Source organism: Sprattus sprattus, assembly GCF_963457725.1.
Source record: "Sprattus sprattus genome assembly, chromosome: 2".
Lineage (NCBI taxonomy): Eukaryota > Metazoa > Chordata > Actinopteri > Clupeiformes > Clupeidae > Sprattus > Sprattus sprattus.
The window spans coordinates 68,021,911-68,039,550 of NC_137921.1; the positions used below are offsets into that span (position 1 = coordinate 68,021,911).

At 42.4% G+C, this 17,640-nt stretch overlaps 1 protein-coding gene across 4 annotated transcripts in view; it reads left to right on the top strand.

Moving 5' to 3' along the window:
* The window catches only part of syne2a (spectrin repeat containing, nuclear envelope 2a), a 130,582-nt gene that overhangs the window by 27,020 nt on the left and 85,922 nt on the right, over positions 1-17,640 (top strand). For all 4 annotated transcript variants that reach the window (XM_080833249.1, XM_080833250.1, XM_080833251.1 and 1 more), the window contains 8 exons: positions 54-235; positions 882-1,197; positions 2,227-2,379; positions 4,550-4,891; positions 5,913-6,049; positions 6,604-6,772; positions 14,016-14,189; positions 14,343-16,166. In XM_080833249.1, the coding sequence (XP_080689375.1) occupies positions 54-235; positions 882-1,197; positions 2,227-2,379; positions 4,550-4,891; positions 5,913-6,049; positions 6,604-6,772; positions 14,016-14,189; positions 14,343-16,166 (3,297 nt within the window). The remainder of the gene's footprint in view (positions 1-53; positions 236-881; positions 1,198-2,226; positions 2,380-4,549; positions 4,892-5,912; positions 6,050-6,603; positions 6,773-14,015; positions 14,190-14,342; positions 16,167-17,640) is intronic.

Here is a 17,640-nt window from a genome sequence, read left to right on the forward strand (position 1 = left end):
TGTGTGCGTGCGTGCGTGTGTTTGTGTGTGTGTGTGTGTGTGTGTCCTGCCAGGCTGTGCTGGCTCAGAGACAGGAGGGTGACTCCAGGCTGGAGGAGCTGAGGGCTCAGGCTCAGAGGGTGGCCCAGCAGGAGGGCCGGGGCGAGGGCCAGAGCAGCACAGAAGTACAGCACCTTATCCAGGACGCCGTGGCCCAGTGGGTCACCTTGCAGCAGGACACTGAGCAGCTGAGCAGGTACTGAACCTTCAACAGCACAGTGGCTTGGGGGATCATTTGGTTTAAATAAGTAAAGTCTGTGTGTGTTACTCAGACAGCTAGTGTTGGTGGATCATTACTCCTCAATTAACTCTTAATGCACTATTGGAAACTGCTCTGTGATCACTACTCCTCATTTAAGGGCTTTTAAGACATTATTGGAACTGCTCTAAGATCAATATTCCTTATTCAAGGGTTTTTAAGACATTATTGGAACTGCTCTATGATCAGTACTCCTCATTTAAGGGCATTTAATGCACAACAATTTGTCTACCACAGTAAAAACAAATATGGATGATTCAAATATCAATTTCCCTCAATTCCCCAAATCAGCTCAATATAGCAGGTATTGCTAAAGTAATGAATGGGCACACGGTAATTCTACTCTCCTATTGGGACAGGCTTCTGCTTGTTGTTAGTATAGTAGAACATTAGAACACAAGAAAACATTATAATCATTCAAGAAGGACCTTTAAAGGCTACTCTCCTATTCTGACAGACTCCTGAACAACCCTTAAAGGCTACTCCCCTATTCTGACAGACTCCTGACCACCCCTTAAAGGCTACTCCCCTATTCTGACAGACTCTTGAACAACCCTTAAAAGCTTCTCTCCTATTCTGACAGGCTTCTGCAAGGTGTTGTGGAGCGAGCCTCATCCTACCACTACCAGCGGCAGCAGGCTTGTCTCAGACTGGAGGACCTTAGGACCCAGGCGGCCGCCACTCCCCGCCTCTTCCCCTGGCCCGGCGCGGTGGAGAGGCAGCAGGCTGCCGAGAAGGCCAGGGCCCTCCTGGGAAGAACCAAAGTCCTGGGGCCGGCGCTGTCCGCCCTGCAGGCCCAGAGGAAGGAGCTGGTCCGTTTGACGCAGGACCCCAGCTGGACGGAGCCTTCCTGGGCCATTCTGGAGGATGGCGCCCCTGACTTGATCAGAGAGCTCCATGTGAGAACCATGTGACTTGGAAATAAGACTGTTTCATATTTCTGCTATATACCCTGATGCTGTATTGTATAAACATGTATCCCATATCTTCATACACTGCAAAAAATGCCCCTCTAGATTTAAGACAAATAATTACATATTTAAGCAGGATTTTGCTTAAAACAAGCAAATTTGGCTGCCAGTGCGTTAAGCAAATTTGGCTTGTTAAGATTTCTTAAAATAAGTAATATTTGCTTGAAATAGGTAAAAATAACCTTACCAAGAAAGCACTAGGTAAGTACAATTTAGCTAGAAACAAGACCAGCTAGATTTTTCATCTCAATATAAGAGTAATAACACTAGGTTAGAAAAGCATTTTTTGCAGTGTATATACAGAATGTATATACGTACCTTTACACTTCCCCACCCCTCCTTGTCCAGATGGAATTACTTGATTATTGATTACTGACTTTGACACTATGACGGGTGATAAAACCATGGATCTTTGTTGTCCCATGGAGCTCATGGATCTCTTGTCTCAAGCACAAGCTGATAGTGTCTGTCATGTGTCTATTGTCTCAAGTGCAAGCTGATGGTGTCTGTCATGTGTCTATGCAGGAGTTGTGCACCATGTTGGAGAGAGGGAGCGACAGAGAGAGAGAGAGAGAGACAGACAGACAGACAGAGAGAGAGAGAGAAAGACAGAGAGAGAGAGAGAGAGAGAGAGAGAGGGAGGGAGAAAGAGAGATGGCTCTTTGTTGTCTCATGGAGCTCATGGATCTCTTGTCTCAAGTGCAAGCTGATAGTGTCTGTCATGTGTCTATGCCCACAGGAGTTGTGCGCCATGTTGGAGAGAGGGAGCGACAGAGAGAGAGAGAGAGAGAGAGAGAGACAGACAGACAGAGAGAGAGAGAGAAAGACAGAGAGAGAGAGAGAGAGAGAGAGAGAGGGAGGGAGAAAGAGAGATGGATCTTTGTTGTCCCATGGGGCTCATGGATCTCTTGTCTCAAGTGCAAGCTGATGGTGTCTGTCATGTGTCTATGCCCACAGGAGTTGTGCACCATGTTGGAGAACAGCCTTCAGAAGGAGAAGAGTTGTCATGACCTACTGCAGCAGTGTGAAGAAGGCCTGGCATCACTACAGCAGGCAAGACTCCAGACCACAGATACACACAGCCAGAGGGCTCTCACCAAAGCCCCAATGGTAAGAACACACTCTTATACAAGTCATTTTCTTTTTTTTTAATTATTATTAGGGTTCATGCAGCGAAGCTGCAGGAAACCTATTGTGTTTCTATTTGTTCTTATTATTATGATTCTGTGCTGGGATCCTATGGCAGCCCATAGAACCGTCTGGTAAAAAGTTGTGAAATTTGGCACACTGATTGGGGACAGTCCCATGATTCATTTCACCAAGTTTCATGTAGGCAGATGTAGCGCTCTAGCGCCACCAACAGGTCAAAGTTGGACGTACGTTCACACACGTTACTTTTGACCCGTTGGCCCGATTTTCAAAAATGAGGCATCCTTGGAATCCTTGGACCAGCACGAGTTCAACGCACCCTATGACGTCATTTTGCGCCGTGATGGATTTTCCGCCATTTTGGATTTTATCAAAAACCTTCAAAAAGTTTCACGGGTCACAATTTTTGTCCGATCAACACCAAACTTGACACAAATCATCTTCAGACCAAGGCTCACAAAGGATACTATATTACATCTTCGCAACTAAAACCGTTCGCCCGTGACAGCCAATCAAAGTTTGCGACGAAGTCGCCAGACAGGACGTGGGCTCATATCTCAGCAACGATTTCATGTATCAAGACCAAACTTACTACATGGACCGCTTACCTCATCAGGAAGACGCTTAAGAAATTTGGTGACCTTTGACCTCTAGGTGGCGCTGTAATTAGCAAAAATGCATTTTGGCCTGTAGCTGTTGACGTGTTTGGAATTTCAACTTACTAGTGGCATCTATACATGCTCTTGGAGGTCTTTAGATTTACACATGCAAATATGTGACATTATCATAATTGATCAGGGCGCCATATTGAATTTAGTCAAAAACACTAAAAAGCAAACACAGGTCACAAATTTGATCTGATCTTCACCAAAATTGGCGCAGACCATCATTAGACCATGCATTATAACCGTATTAGTTTATGGAACAATTGATGAAAGCGTTCGCCAGTAGCAGCCAATCGAATTAGGCGGCGAAGCCGCCAAACAGGAAATGAGCTCATATCTCGGCAACCCTGTAATGTATCAAATCCAAACTTGGTACATGGACTGCTGACCCCATCTGGGGGACAGTCAATACATTTGGTGACCTTTGACCTTAATTTAATCCAAAACACTAAAAAGTGTGCACAGGTCGCAAATTTGATCCGATCTTCACCAAAATTGGCACAGCCTTTCTAAAGACCAAGCCTTATCACTGCATTGCGTTCTGAAAGCATTCGCCTTCAACAGCCAATCGAATTTGACCGATTCGCTGCATGAACCCTCCATCGCTGCTTGCAGCTATATTTTTCTTTTAATTTTGGTCATCTGGATATTGACAAGAGTACAATCAAACATGACACATTTAGAATATCTTCAATACTTTGAAAAACACACGTTCCTTACACATTTCTAAGCCAAATATATAATTTTGAACCTGAAAATATCTGTCAATTCTTTGCTGACCAAAGATACAAGTCATTTTCAACTTTTATTCGTAAAGTTAGCGTGCTGTTCACTGTGCTAACTAAGTGTAGAATTCCTTGCCTTATACACAGCTGTATCTGTGCTCTTTGCACATATTGCCTTATTCCAATGGCTAATTCCGCACTACTTACCCCCTGCTGGGGCAAAATGTTTTGTGAGATATGTTCAGTTCAATTCAGTCCTTTTAACTTCAGGTCCATTTGATTTGTTTTGAGGTTAGTATAGGTATATTAGGTTAGTTTAGGTTACTCTATGTGTATTATATGTTTAGCAGATGGTATTGTATATTTATATTTATTTTGTAGATTTATTATATGTTTATTATATGTGGAATTTATGTTCAGAGTACTTATATGTTATGTTATGTTATATTATTTTATGTTATGCTATGGTAGGTTGTTGTGCGGTGTCTTGTCCCAAGAATTTCAATGCCCAGTCTGACTCTGTTTTTCTGTGTATATGACAAATAAATACTTGAACTTGAACTTGAACGTTCCATTCTGCTTGCAGGTCTTGCTCTTTGCACAGATTGCCTTATTCCAATGGCGAATTCCGCACTACTTACCCCTGCTGGAGCAAAATGTTTTGTCAAATGAAATCAATTGAGATAAGCTCAGTTCAATTCAGTCCTTTTTAACTTCCGGTCCATTCCGTTGTGATTGCAGGTCTTGCAGCAGGCCGTAGAGAAGCTGGACAGGGACCTGCTGGAGGCCACTGCCCTCTCCTCCTCCCTGACAGAGAGCCTGTCTGCAGACGGCCAGGCCGCCCTCACAGATCAACTCCACACGCTCCAGGGCTTACGGGCCACGCTAGAGAGGCCAACCCAGGATGTGCTGGTCAAAAGAGAGGAGCTGCAGGATGCTAGCAAAAACCAGATGTTCCTGGAGAAGACCTCCAGCCTGCAGGGGGAGCTGCAGGGCCTAAACGCTGCTCTCGAGCAGGAGCTGAAAGCAGGGGAGAAGCACGATGGTGTCAGCCAACTCAAGAAGCATTGGCTCAATCTGAAGGTGTTCTGCTCTTTATTAGTAGATGCAAAATCAACAGCTTGCTCGCTTTGCTAAACTGCTATCTCTCTCATTTGTGAAGTAACCATTTTGGGTCCAATGCCAGCAGCCATTATCTCAATCACCAGCTTCCCTCTCTTTCAATAACCCGGCCTGACTTCCAACTCTCTCTGCCTCCTGAAGATGTCGATAGCGAAGACCTAAATTAGCCAAGGCTTTGTCGAAAGGCCAGAGGCCCAGCCACACCACGCAGGCACTCACTCACTTACTCACTCATGGCGTTCTCAGAATAAAGAAGGTCTTGTCGAAAACAACAGCGAGCAGCCAGCTCCACTTTTTAAAAGTGTTTTTTTCTCTGACAAAAGCAAATGGGCCTCAAACTCACAGGGGTTATTAGGGTCTAGCTTTAAAGGCTTCTTAAGTGTCTGAGAGGCAGAGCCACATCTCATAAGAGGTGGGAACGTGTGTTATGAATGTTGCCGTGTGTATGTATGTGTGTGTACCTGTGCCTGTGCACTTGTGTGTGTGTGTGTGTGTGTGTGTGTGTGTGTGAGTCTGAATGTGTGTGCCAGTGCACGTGCACGTTGCTGGTTTGTGTGTGGGTGTGTGTGTGTGTGTGTGTGTGGGTCTCCACTACTGTGTTTAATGCATGTCCCTTGGCAGCATGCAGTTTTTTTGTCTCCAGGTTGAATTATTTGTATTTTTGCCCTCTAAGTGCAAGGATTTATGTATATATAAATATACTATAATATATATATATATACTGTATATGTGTGTGTGTGTTTGTTTGTGTGTGTGAGTGTATGTGTGCGCGTGGGTGTGTGGATGCATGTGTGCATGTTGTTTCTTCTGGGCATATCTGTTTGCTTAACGCTGTTCTCTAAAGCGTCAGGAGGAAGCCGAGTAGTAAGGGGTTAATAATATGAGGTAATAAGGGGTTAATAATATGAGGTAATAAGGGGTTAATAATATGAGGTAATAAGGGGTTAATAATAACCCCTCTGTGCTGTCCTTGACTCCTCAGGCCTTGGAGGCCCAGCAGCAGGACCTGGTCTCTCATCTCCAGAAGCTGCAGGGATCGGTGAGGTCAGAGGGGGCTGAGAGGCTCCCGTCACAGGGGGTGGTCTCAGCCCTGGGCAGCCTCACAAAGCAGTCAGTCAGGTACCTGCCTGCCCACCGTCACACACTAACTTTAACGGACGTTACTTATCATCCGTCCCACAACTACGATTTTTCAATTGAAAACGTTTAATAGATGAATGGGAGTAGGTAGCTAATGAGGTGGATAGATAGATAGATAGATGGATACTTTATTGATCCCGAGGGAATTTAAGGTCATCCAGTAGCTTACACTTACAAACAAACATGAATCACAATAAATACAAAAATCACAATAAATGCAAAAACAGAAACAATACACATAGGGAGAACATGTACACATGGGGGTGGGTGTTTACATATAACATATACATATAACAGGTGGAGGATTCCAGTACAGTTTGATTCAGGATAGCTGTGTGTGTGTGTGTGTGTGTGTGTGTGTGTGTGTGTGTCCGTGGGCGATCTCTGATGTGATGATACTTAATATACTGATATTGGAGTGTAGGCCTATATGCACCAGTAGTATAGACTGTTTAATCCTACATGGGATTTCTTGTGGGTCGTTATAGTAACGTAATCTCCCCTTGTGCTTCTTGTTATCTTTCTCCCCGTAGCCTCGGCGTCTCTTTCTCGGAGAGTTTGAGAGTGTGTAAGGAGCGAACGGCTCTCAGTGTCCGAGAGTCCATCCAGGCCCTACGGATGTGGAGCCAGAGCCAGAGCCAGAGCCAGAGCCAGAGCCAGAGCCAGTCACAGCGAGGTCCGGAGACAGCACAGTCCATAGAGGTAGGGAGCATGGCAGACAGCCTTGACTTTGAGATTCAGTTATGGAGAGTGAGATCTGTGCAACATTAATGCAAGAGTAATTAACGTGTGAGAAAAATGTCAAAGCGGTTTTCATTAGTAATGCGCGGAAAAAGTGCGAAACCCTATCATATATACATGTTTCTCACACTGAAACATGAGATAGCAAAGCGTTTCAGTCTGGGGACTTCGTGCCAATCCCAAATGAATGAACGAATGACTGAATGAATAATTGAATTGCTGCACTTGAATGAAATATATGAAAGTACTCTATGCACCTGTGTAGATACACTTTGAGGCACTTAACATACATTAAAACCACTACCAGTGTGTGACACCTACCTGCCACTGATCTGCACACTGATTGGCTGCCTGAAAGTGAGGTGAGAATTCCAACATGGTGTTCCAGAACATTAATGCATTCACATTCCCTTCCACTTAAGCCCCCTCAGGCGGGGGAAAACTGGGAAGAAAATATGTGCTAACATGAACATGACATTTAGATTAGGCTACGCTCAGCAGACAGACTACGCCCTGGGGGGGTGGGGGTGTCTTCTGATCTGAGTCGCTGCCTTTACCTGACTCTACCTCTCCTGAGGGTTAGGATATCAGTCGAGGCATTGCGTATGCTCAGCTCATTAGTTGCTAACAGTCGAGCCAGCCCATGCGCATCAAGACCCTTTAGTTACCATGGAGAAACCACCAGAGAAGATAGGGCCTAAAAAAAAAAAAAGTTTGGTTCCTGTTGGTTGTCAGTTGAGGACATGGGTAGGTAGGGAATTTATTTTATTTTTTTTTTTATTTTTTTTTTTTTCCAGTGGCAGCGAGTGATAGGTAGATTTTTTTTGTATTTTTTATTTTTTACAGCAGCAATGGATACTCCCAGCATATTAGCGAGACAACATCCAATCAACCCGGAAAATGTTTTAAAATCATGAATGACTCCGAAGCTGTTTAGATAAAGTGTAACTCTGGTGTTCTGCGTCTCATAGCCCTGTTGTCCGACATTACTGCCTGCTATTAGTAGGAAAAACATTGGTACAACCGAGAGCAAATAGAGGTCTGTCAGCTAAAGCTAACCTATTCATGGGACATTCAAACTGAAACTGAAACAAAAGCCAACTGGCCCATTAGGCAAACTCTTCCAGGTCACTATTCGCTCTATATTGTACCACATTTTCTCATTGTTTTCCCACAGACAGCACATGGTGACCTCGCACAACAGGGCTATGGGTTGAATAACACTAACACTAACACTTTAAGTTAAATTAAGGAAAATACAACTGCAGGGCCTCTTTAAACCACATGAACACTGCTCATTTCTGCTTGCCATAGGGTCTGGCCACAATGTGCTTTTTTCCAGCCCCAATACAAATGTGGCAGCAGGGCAAGACCGTCTTAAATTTCAATAACAGGGCTAGGCAGGTGTTGCCTTGAGGCCCGCCACAGTGTGCACAGAGATCTTGCCTCCCAAAAGGTGCCCGGTAGTAGTCCAGCTCTATGGGATCACCACACGAGAGAGACAGCCTGACCTGCACAGTAGATGAAAGTTGATGTTTGGGCTCCAGCATGTAACTCCCACATGTAAAAATCCATACCATCATCTGACAGGGCCTCGGCCAGTGTGCAGAGCTGGCAACATTGTGATTCATAAAGTAGTAGCAAGGGAAAATAAAACATTGTTAGGCGGGGGGTCTGAAAAGCCAGAGAGTTCACGTGCTCTGAGATGCAATCTAGGTCATATTAGGACATGTTTTTCTGCAAAATAACTGCAGTAGGCCTATTTTGAGTTTATCATTTTCTCTTTTCCCTGTTGCACACAATTATACACAGACATACACGAAAAAGTGTTTTATTACCCAAACACATGGTCACTAAGCACTGAACATTAGTTAACATAAAATAAATATGAATATGTATCTACTGATCTATGGTATATGGGCCATTCTACCGAATTGATGCAAAGTCATGTCGGATATATTCAGAATTTTTGTATGGTTTTTTCCCAAAACTTTGTCCGTATGTATATTGTACCATATCTAAAGTACACATATCTAGTAAAAGAACTGTCAAGTTTTATATTGTATTTTCAGAATGTGCTGGAATGTTTTTCCTCTTCCAAAAATTGTCACTACCGAAACATCACATTTACTATAGTAAAAAAGTATTATTATTGACCTGTTCAGATTGTGTTTCCTTCCCTTCTCTGAAGAGTATTTTTACAAATATTTCTTGAAGATTTTCACAATGAAATCCATAGAAATTAATTTTTTAACCAAATTTTCAAGGTCAATTTATCTGTTTCGGTAGTGACTGCACTGTTTCGGTAGTGACTGCACTGTTGGATGGATGTTCATTTCTCTCCCAAAATCATCCAAAAGGTGCTCTGGGCCTCCCTTTAGTCCACTCAACACATTTATTTAAAAATTATGGGATTGAACTACTTGCCATTTCATTTTGTCACTACCAAAATCATCTGGTCACTACCATATGTTTCGGTAGTGACTGTTTCGGTAGTGACAATTCTAGCTAACTTTAAGCATAAATAAAGAATTCTAGCAAGCACACGGCTTGCAAACACATCTTTGAAGAGGTGTACACACATACAAACATAAGATTTTCCATGAAACCCCAAAAGGTTTACTTAATTGAAGAAAACATGCGTTTCGGTAGTGACAATTCTTAAGGTTACACGTCGATTTTCAGACTTTGGAACACATTTATATAAAAACTATGGGATTTAGCTACTTACCATTCAACCATGAGGGACAGAGATGCAGTGTCACTGCATGGTCAAAAATGCAGAGTCGTGGCTAAAACACAGGCTCAGCCAATGGACTAAAACTCTTGTGTTTCGGTAGTGACATGAAAACTAGGGACATGATTTTTTGAGTATAGTAAATTAATTTAAAAATTAAACCCACAATAAATCTAAATATTCCAAGTTCTGTTTCAACCCAATCATAAAGATCTTTGAAATTAAATCATTGAAAAAAAAAAATAAAAAAATGAAAAGTGTTATTTAAAGGCATTGAAATTTAGATGTCAGGATTGGGGACAGCTACTTCCCAATAGAAAGTACCCTATAAATGATGATTTTGTATATATTTAGCTTATCACTATCTCATGTAATGCATTGGGTTTATATAGACCATAACATTTTCTAATTTAATATCTATGCCTAAATACCTAATTGTTTTGTAAATAGATTTTATTGTTGAGGGACTGCATATTACACGAATTTGGTAGAATGGCCCATATATGTAATATCTGTAGGATTCGAATTGTTTTAAGCATTTTTATAATCAAAATCGCTGAGGAGACACGCGAGGTGAGGCAGCGACGAGTTGCGTCTCTGCAGATGGCGCAATCCCTCTCAAACTGGGTTGAGTGCATGCCTTTTGCGTTCTCATTGTCTGTTACCACCGTCATATTTGTAGACACCTTTATTATATGCCCTTTCTATCCATATAAAAGTTAATGTATTTCACGTCTGTGTAGAAGCTATTTAGACTTGCTGATCTTAAAACCGCAGTGAAAAAGCAGTATCTCTGCCTCAATGAAGGGGGCGTGCGGGAGCTTGAAAACGGGACTTTCAATCGAAATGTAAAGTGATATTATTTATAAATAATGGTGGGAGACCAATGCTGAAGCTAAAATGTTTGTTTCAAAATACGGGACAGAAGATAGCTCGATCGTCTTCTCACATTCAAAGCCAAATTGCTATTTGGAACCCCAAGAATATGCTTTGGACGAACAGCGGACTGACTAAATATTAGCAAGGGGGAGCTTCTCACCCCTCATTCGCTAACATTACATCGTTATTAGAGTAAGCCCTTGCTCCGTTGATTTCACATTATTTATCTGAGGATTGTTTAATATCTATGCGAAGCCATTTAACATCATACAAGTGGTTGTGATCACTTTGAACCCAAGACTGCTTTTTATTGGTGAGCTGATTTTGAGGGATTAAACTTTCCAGCTGAAGTTGTTTCCTGGTTGATACGTTTAAGTAGTTGCTATGCTAGTTTACTAGCTAAGGACACTTTGAGTAAGGTGACCAGACGTCCCCGGTTTCCGGGGACAGTCCCCGTTTTTGGTGGCCTGTCCCCGGCTGGAGCTGTCCCCGGAAATGTCCCCGGTTTTCACAGATAGACCCGGGATAGAAATTAAAAATTAAAAAAGAAAACAATGACCAAAACGTTTAGTTGCGTAGCCTACACGCCACAGGCTCAAGCAAGCCAGCCAGCAGCCAGGGCAGCAAGCTCTCGCTCAGAGCTCAAAGATCTAGAATGACCGTCTTTTTAGTATTTTGATTGGTGGAATATGCAGCGCGGTAGAATCTTTGCCATTGGCTTCTTTTTATTTTATTTACAAAGAGAACGCGTTCACTCATTCATTCAGCCAGCTAGCTCTGACAATACGAGTACAACAAGATAGGATAGCATTGGGATAGGTTAGTGTCATTGTTTATCATCTATGTTATATATTATTTAACTCATGATCTACATATTTAACCCATGATCTACAATAATCATATTATTTAACCTATGATCTACAATTTGCAACAATGTGTGTGTTAAGCAGCAGCTATCTGTTGGTCAGATGTCAGTCACATCTGTAGACTTGCTAACTAACTTTGTTAACTTTTTAACATTAGCAGTGATACTAGCTCGGTACTATGATATTACAGTTTCACTAGTCTGGGTTACTAGAGGTAGTTGGCAACTTGACATTAAATGAAACCACTTGAGAGCTGAGGAGTGCGGACTTACATTAATCACAAACCGTATGAGGTATGCTATCTCTGTCTGGGTGGCTCCGGGAACGTTGGTTTAAAAGCCGCGCAACCACTCTTCCCTGCCATCAATTTTGTTGTAGGCTTTAGATACAGCCTGGTTGAACACGAACGTTTTCGTTTTATGTTGTATCAACATACGTTTTCAAATAGCCCCGGGCCAGGCTGTCAGATGTCTATTTTATCACTATAACATTATACTCAAAATCGAAAGAATATTTTTTTCTTTGTCAAGTTTAGTCAAACTGCTGATGTTATGGCAGTGGGTTGCGTTCAAGATGAGGAAGCAAAAACAGTCTCATCAGTTCAATTTTAAGCAGGAGGCTAAAAAATGTGCTAAAATATGAGTCATGTGCTTAGGCTACATAGATTTTCATGTAGCCTAGAATAAGGGTAGGACTACATTACCTAAAAACTAAAACAAAAAACTTATGTTCTTGTGGTGGTCTCTTAAAAGACACTAATGAAATGTGTTTTTCCCCACATTAACTTCACATATTCTGCATTAACAAAGATGTCAACTGGAAGTGTGCCACAGAACTTGTTATTATTTAGATTATTCAGATCTCCCCCCTTCACCTTGACATTGCTTGGATTTTTTTTACTGAAATTGTATTTTGAATCTTTTTGTTTGTTTGTTTCTTAAATCAATTTTGGTATAGTAATACCTAAAAAACAATTCCAAAGATCATGGAGTGTATGGGACTAATCTGTATTTTCATTGTTCCAGCTGATTACACAGAATATAGGAATACACTGCATTTAGTTTCCTCAATGGTCTTAACATGTTCTATGCTGGAAAAACATACACCTGACGTGCAGACCAATCACTTATCAGCCAAGCACAGAGGTTAGGCCTACTGCAAGGAAGCTTGAGTCAACGAGGTTCTTATCACAAAAAATTGGTTCTAATTATCTGGCAAAAGGTTGTTACCTTTACTACTCTTCATTTCAGCCACTTTGTGATTAGTTTTCAGATAAATACTCTTTGTTTGACACTTCCCCTTGCAATTTACAAGAACAAGGGTAAGATTAACTGCTTTAAGAAAAAGGGCCCAGCCAGTGTCCCCGTTTTTCCGTTTACAAAGACAAAAACTTTACATGTTTTGGAGGTGTTAACGTATCTGAACTGAAATTGTCCCCGGATTTTGTCTCAGAAATCTGGTCACCTTAACTTTGAGTTACCTTCAACGATTTAAATGGAAGAGTTCAATTTGCATGAAATGATAGCTAGTTATCTAGCTGATGTTATAGCCTCTTCGATTTAACTATACAATTGTAGTGGGAACTTAAACCCTCAGGGTGCCTGTGTAACTTCGTATGAAACAGTTCATATTCACGAGTTCACATATCCAGATATTAACAAGAGTTTATCACAAGCTAGCAACTGCCAACTGTATACCTTAACAATGTGTGTGTAAAGAATGCTGATATGAAATATGAAAAACAACCGGTTGTCAATGTGCAAGCTGCCAATTGAATGGTGATTTAAGCTACTCTATTGGGTTCATATATTTGTAAATCTGACACTGAAAGAGTCGGTGCTTCAGCAGCCACGAACTTCACCGCTAGTCACTGGTCAAAATTGGTAACGGCATTTAAAAAAAAAAAAAAAAAAAAGTACGGCCAATCCTATTGGCGCGTTACCGGCGCAAGGGACGAATCATAATACGGTTTATATGTGATCTTTTCGAAGTCGTTGTTTTCACGAGAAAATGCGCTCATCCTTGTACAGAAGGAAGAGGTGCTGTACAAAAACGTAATAGTCTGCCTAAAAAAATTATAGTCTGCCTTGTGGTTTTTTTTTTCTTCCCCAAGCTCATAAAATAATTTGGGTCGCACATAAATTGACAGGGTCGGTCGGAAACCGGAACCAAAACTATTTTTTTTTTAGGCCTAGCCGTAGCGCGAGCACCAATGCCAATCAACAGCTTGCTCGCTTACTAAACTGCTCTCCCTCTCATTCTCGAAGTAGCCAGCCATTATCTCAATCCAAGCTTCCCACTCTTTCAAAAGCCCAGCTTCTAACCCTCTCTGCCTCCTCGAGAGGCTTTGTCGAAAGGCCAGAGGCCCATCTACACCACACACTCACTCACTCATGGCATTCTCAGAATAAAGAAGGTCTTGTGGAAACAACATCGAGCTTTTTAAAAGTGTTTTTTTTTTCTCTGACAAAAGCAACTGGGGCTCAAACTGACAGGGGTTATTAGGGTCCAGCTTTAAGGCATCTTACAAGTCTGTAAAAAAGCCCTTCTGTGCCCCTCATTCTTTCAGATGGCTCGCTTACTAAACTGCTCTCCCTCTCTTTCTTGAAGTAACCAGCCATTATCTCAATCCAAGCTTCCCACTCTTATTAGGGTCCAGCTTTAAGTCTGTAAAAATGAAAAAGTCTGTAAAAATGCCCTTCTGTGCCCCTCATTCTTTCAGATGGCACTGGAGGAGGGTGAGGTGCTGAGACGGAACCTACAGGGGGCGCTCTCACAAACAGACTTCCTGAACAGCAGCTTGGGGCAGGAGCTAATGAGAAGCTTGGAGAGGGCGGGCACAGACGCGCTGACTGACAGCGCCACTCAGCTGTCGGATCTATCGCAGAGCCTTCAGGTGAGCAGCCAACCAGGATGTGTAGCACCCACCAGGATGGTGTGATGGCAGCCATTTTGATGCTTGAATGCCAGCAGGTGAGCAGATGCCAAACTAGCTGTGGTGCTAATCTTGTATGCTAAATAATTTGTCTCTGCTCTGTGTTGAATTTAGTTGGCTAAGAATCCAGTGGAGAGCACGTCACAGAGCCTGTCCACAACAACTCCACCTAAAGTCTCTGTGCGACTTACCCCGGGGCAGATATCTATTGGGGCTAATAGTACACCAGCCGAGAAGATGGATATTGATGGCAGCTTTGAACGTGACACTACTTTGAGGTCAGGCTGTATTAGCAAGATGACTCTGGAGCATCATGGTCATATGGAAGAGACCAGAAGTCCTCCAAAGCCTGTGTTCACCATCGTCTTGGACACAGACCTTGCTAGGCCAAGCCACGGCCGACCAGATATTTCCATTTCCGGATCCAAACAGGATGTTCCTATTCACCCTGATGCTGCGACAACAACCCGGTGCAGAGAAGGCGCGGATGTTCCAGAGAGTTTGAAACACCAGGAGGCTCGAGCAAAACATTCGCTTAAATCTACAGCAGGGCAAGAGCCTGAGCCAGGTCAGAAAGAGGAGCCCCCGATGCCCAAAAAAGTAGCGACCATTACTTTGGATGCAGAATTATCGCCCAAAAAAGTAGCGACCATTACTTTGGATGCAGAATTATCGCCCAAAAAAGTAGCGACCATTACTTTGGATGCAGAATTATCGCCCAAAAAAGTAGCGACCATTACTTTGGATGCAGAATTATCGCCCAAAAAAGTAGCGACCATTACTTTGGATGCAGAATTATCGCCCAAAAAAGTAGCGACCATTACTTTGGATGCAGAATTATCCCCAAACGTCACGGAAGAAGGAGCCGCAACACAGCCTAGTCAACCTGAGCAGTCAGACTACATATCTTCCCATGACGGGTTAAGTCCTGATGAAATTCAGCGCACCGAGCAAGAGCGAAGCACAGTGGCACCAAATGAGGATTCTGCACAGGATGAAATGGCCACGCAAAACAAAGAAAGTGTACGTTTTCTGGGCCAACACGCCGCCAAGTCTACGACCTCTAAGAAGGTCTTTACTATAGTTCTAGAAGCTGATGAGTCTAAGGGTGACGCAATGGACAGTCAAGTCAGAGAAACTCAAAAGAAAGGGAGCTCTGACGTTTTAATTTGTCCGTCGGAGAATAGCTCCAGGGATCAGCAAAAACATCCAGCTACCCCAGGATTGCCTGAACACATCTGGGCCTCTGCAGCAAACAGTGATGGAGATGGACCCCCTGAGTCGAGGTGCTCCGTAGTGGGCCATGTTAAAATGAGGCCCTCGGAGAATGTGCAATCAAAAGATGTTGAACTTGAGCACTTGATGCATACGTCAAAGCCACAGGGTAGGCAAGAGTCAGTCACCTCATTGACCTCCCTGGAAGTGACATGCAGAAGTAGGCCTCTCAATGCCCAAATGCCCCCGGAGTCCAGAGAGTCTGAACCTGTATGTATCACTCACACCATAGACGTCAGCTCACAGCAAGAAGAAGCCTCAGGACAGTCAAAGACTATTGGTATCAACTTGACAGTTACTACAGTCAAACGTCGGGGTGAGAATGTGATGTGTGAGAATGTTGATGCTGAAGGGACAGGCTTCAGAGAAAGCAAGCCGGACGCATCGGGTCAGGGACCATCTGTAAACGTCAAAGTGGATGGCGTTTCTGTCGGTCATCAACCCAATGCTATTTCCACCATTGATCTGAAAGACACAGTTGACGCACAGACAAGTAGTACAGAGGTGAGGCAAAAGGAGACGTTACAGAAAGACAAACTTGACTACCAGAGGCAGATCCACACCCAACTGCCTGAGGAAATATCTGCAGTGACCTCCAAAAGAGAAATGCACTCCCCGGAGGATAAGGACACTTATCTACCAGAGATAATCTCAGTCCCTGAGGTAATGTACACCTGTGGGTACTTTGTCATATACTTGTGCTGTCAATTGATAGAACAATATATACTTAGGAATTGCACAATTTGCTGTGATGTATCATAATTAATTGCTTTTCTTCTCAAGACTGAAGCTTGTATTAATGGATATTTAAATGAATGTAGCGTCAACACAAAGGAAGTATATTTAAATTCTAATACTATTGTTTAATAGCATTTCAGTTACTTTGAACACAGATTCTCTCCTGTGAACTACAGGTTCCCAATAAAACCATCAAGCCAATCAAAATTGACTGTCAGCCTATAAGGCATATACGTACGTATAGCACGTTAAGTGCGAAGGGGCTTTAGACTTGCAAGCTTATTGGTTAGCACATATACAGAGACAGAAAAGTCCTGTCTCAGCACACAAAGGCATATTATTACCACACATACATACTTGATAATAGTCAAGTGTATGTTGGATGCCCCCAGATATTTGAACCATTACATATGCACGACAGTTACTTTAATTGCGTATTTTTAAACACGTTAAATATTCCAAATGAATCTCAAAAATGCAATGTTAATTTTGACAGCACTTTCGTACACATAAGACATGTATCATTAATTTTCATCACTCTTCTTGCACTTTATTTTACAATGGGAGTTTTTTTGTTGCCCTAACTCCTGTGATTCTTGTGAAGATTTTCTTCTTTTTTTCAATCTTAAACAAAATAGCTCAGACTGGCAATTAAAATCAAGCATTAGACTTTCAAAAGGTTTCCTGACGTACCACTTTCACAAATGATCACAATTCATATTTCCCCGGGGGATGGAAAAGACCAGGAAAGTGTATCCTTTGATACCGGCAAGGGACATTAATCTACAGGGAGCTTTAGGTTTCGCTGTGGTAATTTACAGGGCCTTGACATTTCAGTATTTAAATGTGTGCTGCATTCAAAGAGCATTTTAAACCACTTTTCTTCGAGGCTTGCAGTGGCTTGATTTAGCCTCTGACACAGCTAAAGGTCACAATTTGCCTGAAGTCAAATAACAGGAATCATCACGGCTTGTCTGTTTTTTTTCCCTTTTCTTCCTTTCTTACTTCGAAGAGAAACTTTCAAAACCTTGTAAGAGTAGGTCTGTGTTGAGCAATGAGAATTAACACAGGAGAATTCCTTTTGGCATTAAACTTTTCTCTCTGACATTTGTTTAACACCACAAAGGCACAATACAACGCAACATGATATGAGGAAAACCCTCTAGGTAATTAACTTGGAGTTGAGTAAATTCATCTTTAATGTTTCAGTTTTAATTTTGCTCTCTACCACATTTCTGCCCCAAGGGATCCATAGAGATCTATTCCCTTATGTTGCCTGTGTCATTCCCTTATCTATCTCAAAGGGCAATTTTAATCTCTGTTATGTTCACACTGCAAACCCCAGACCTTCCCCAACTAAAGTATATTTGGTGCTGTTTCTGCAAAGGTTGCTTATGCA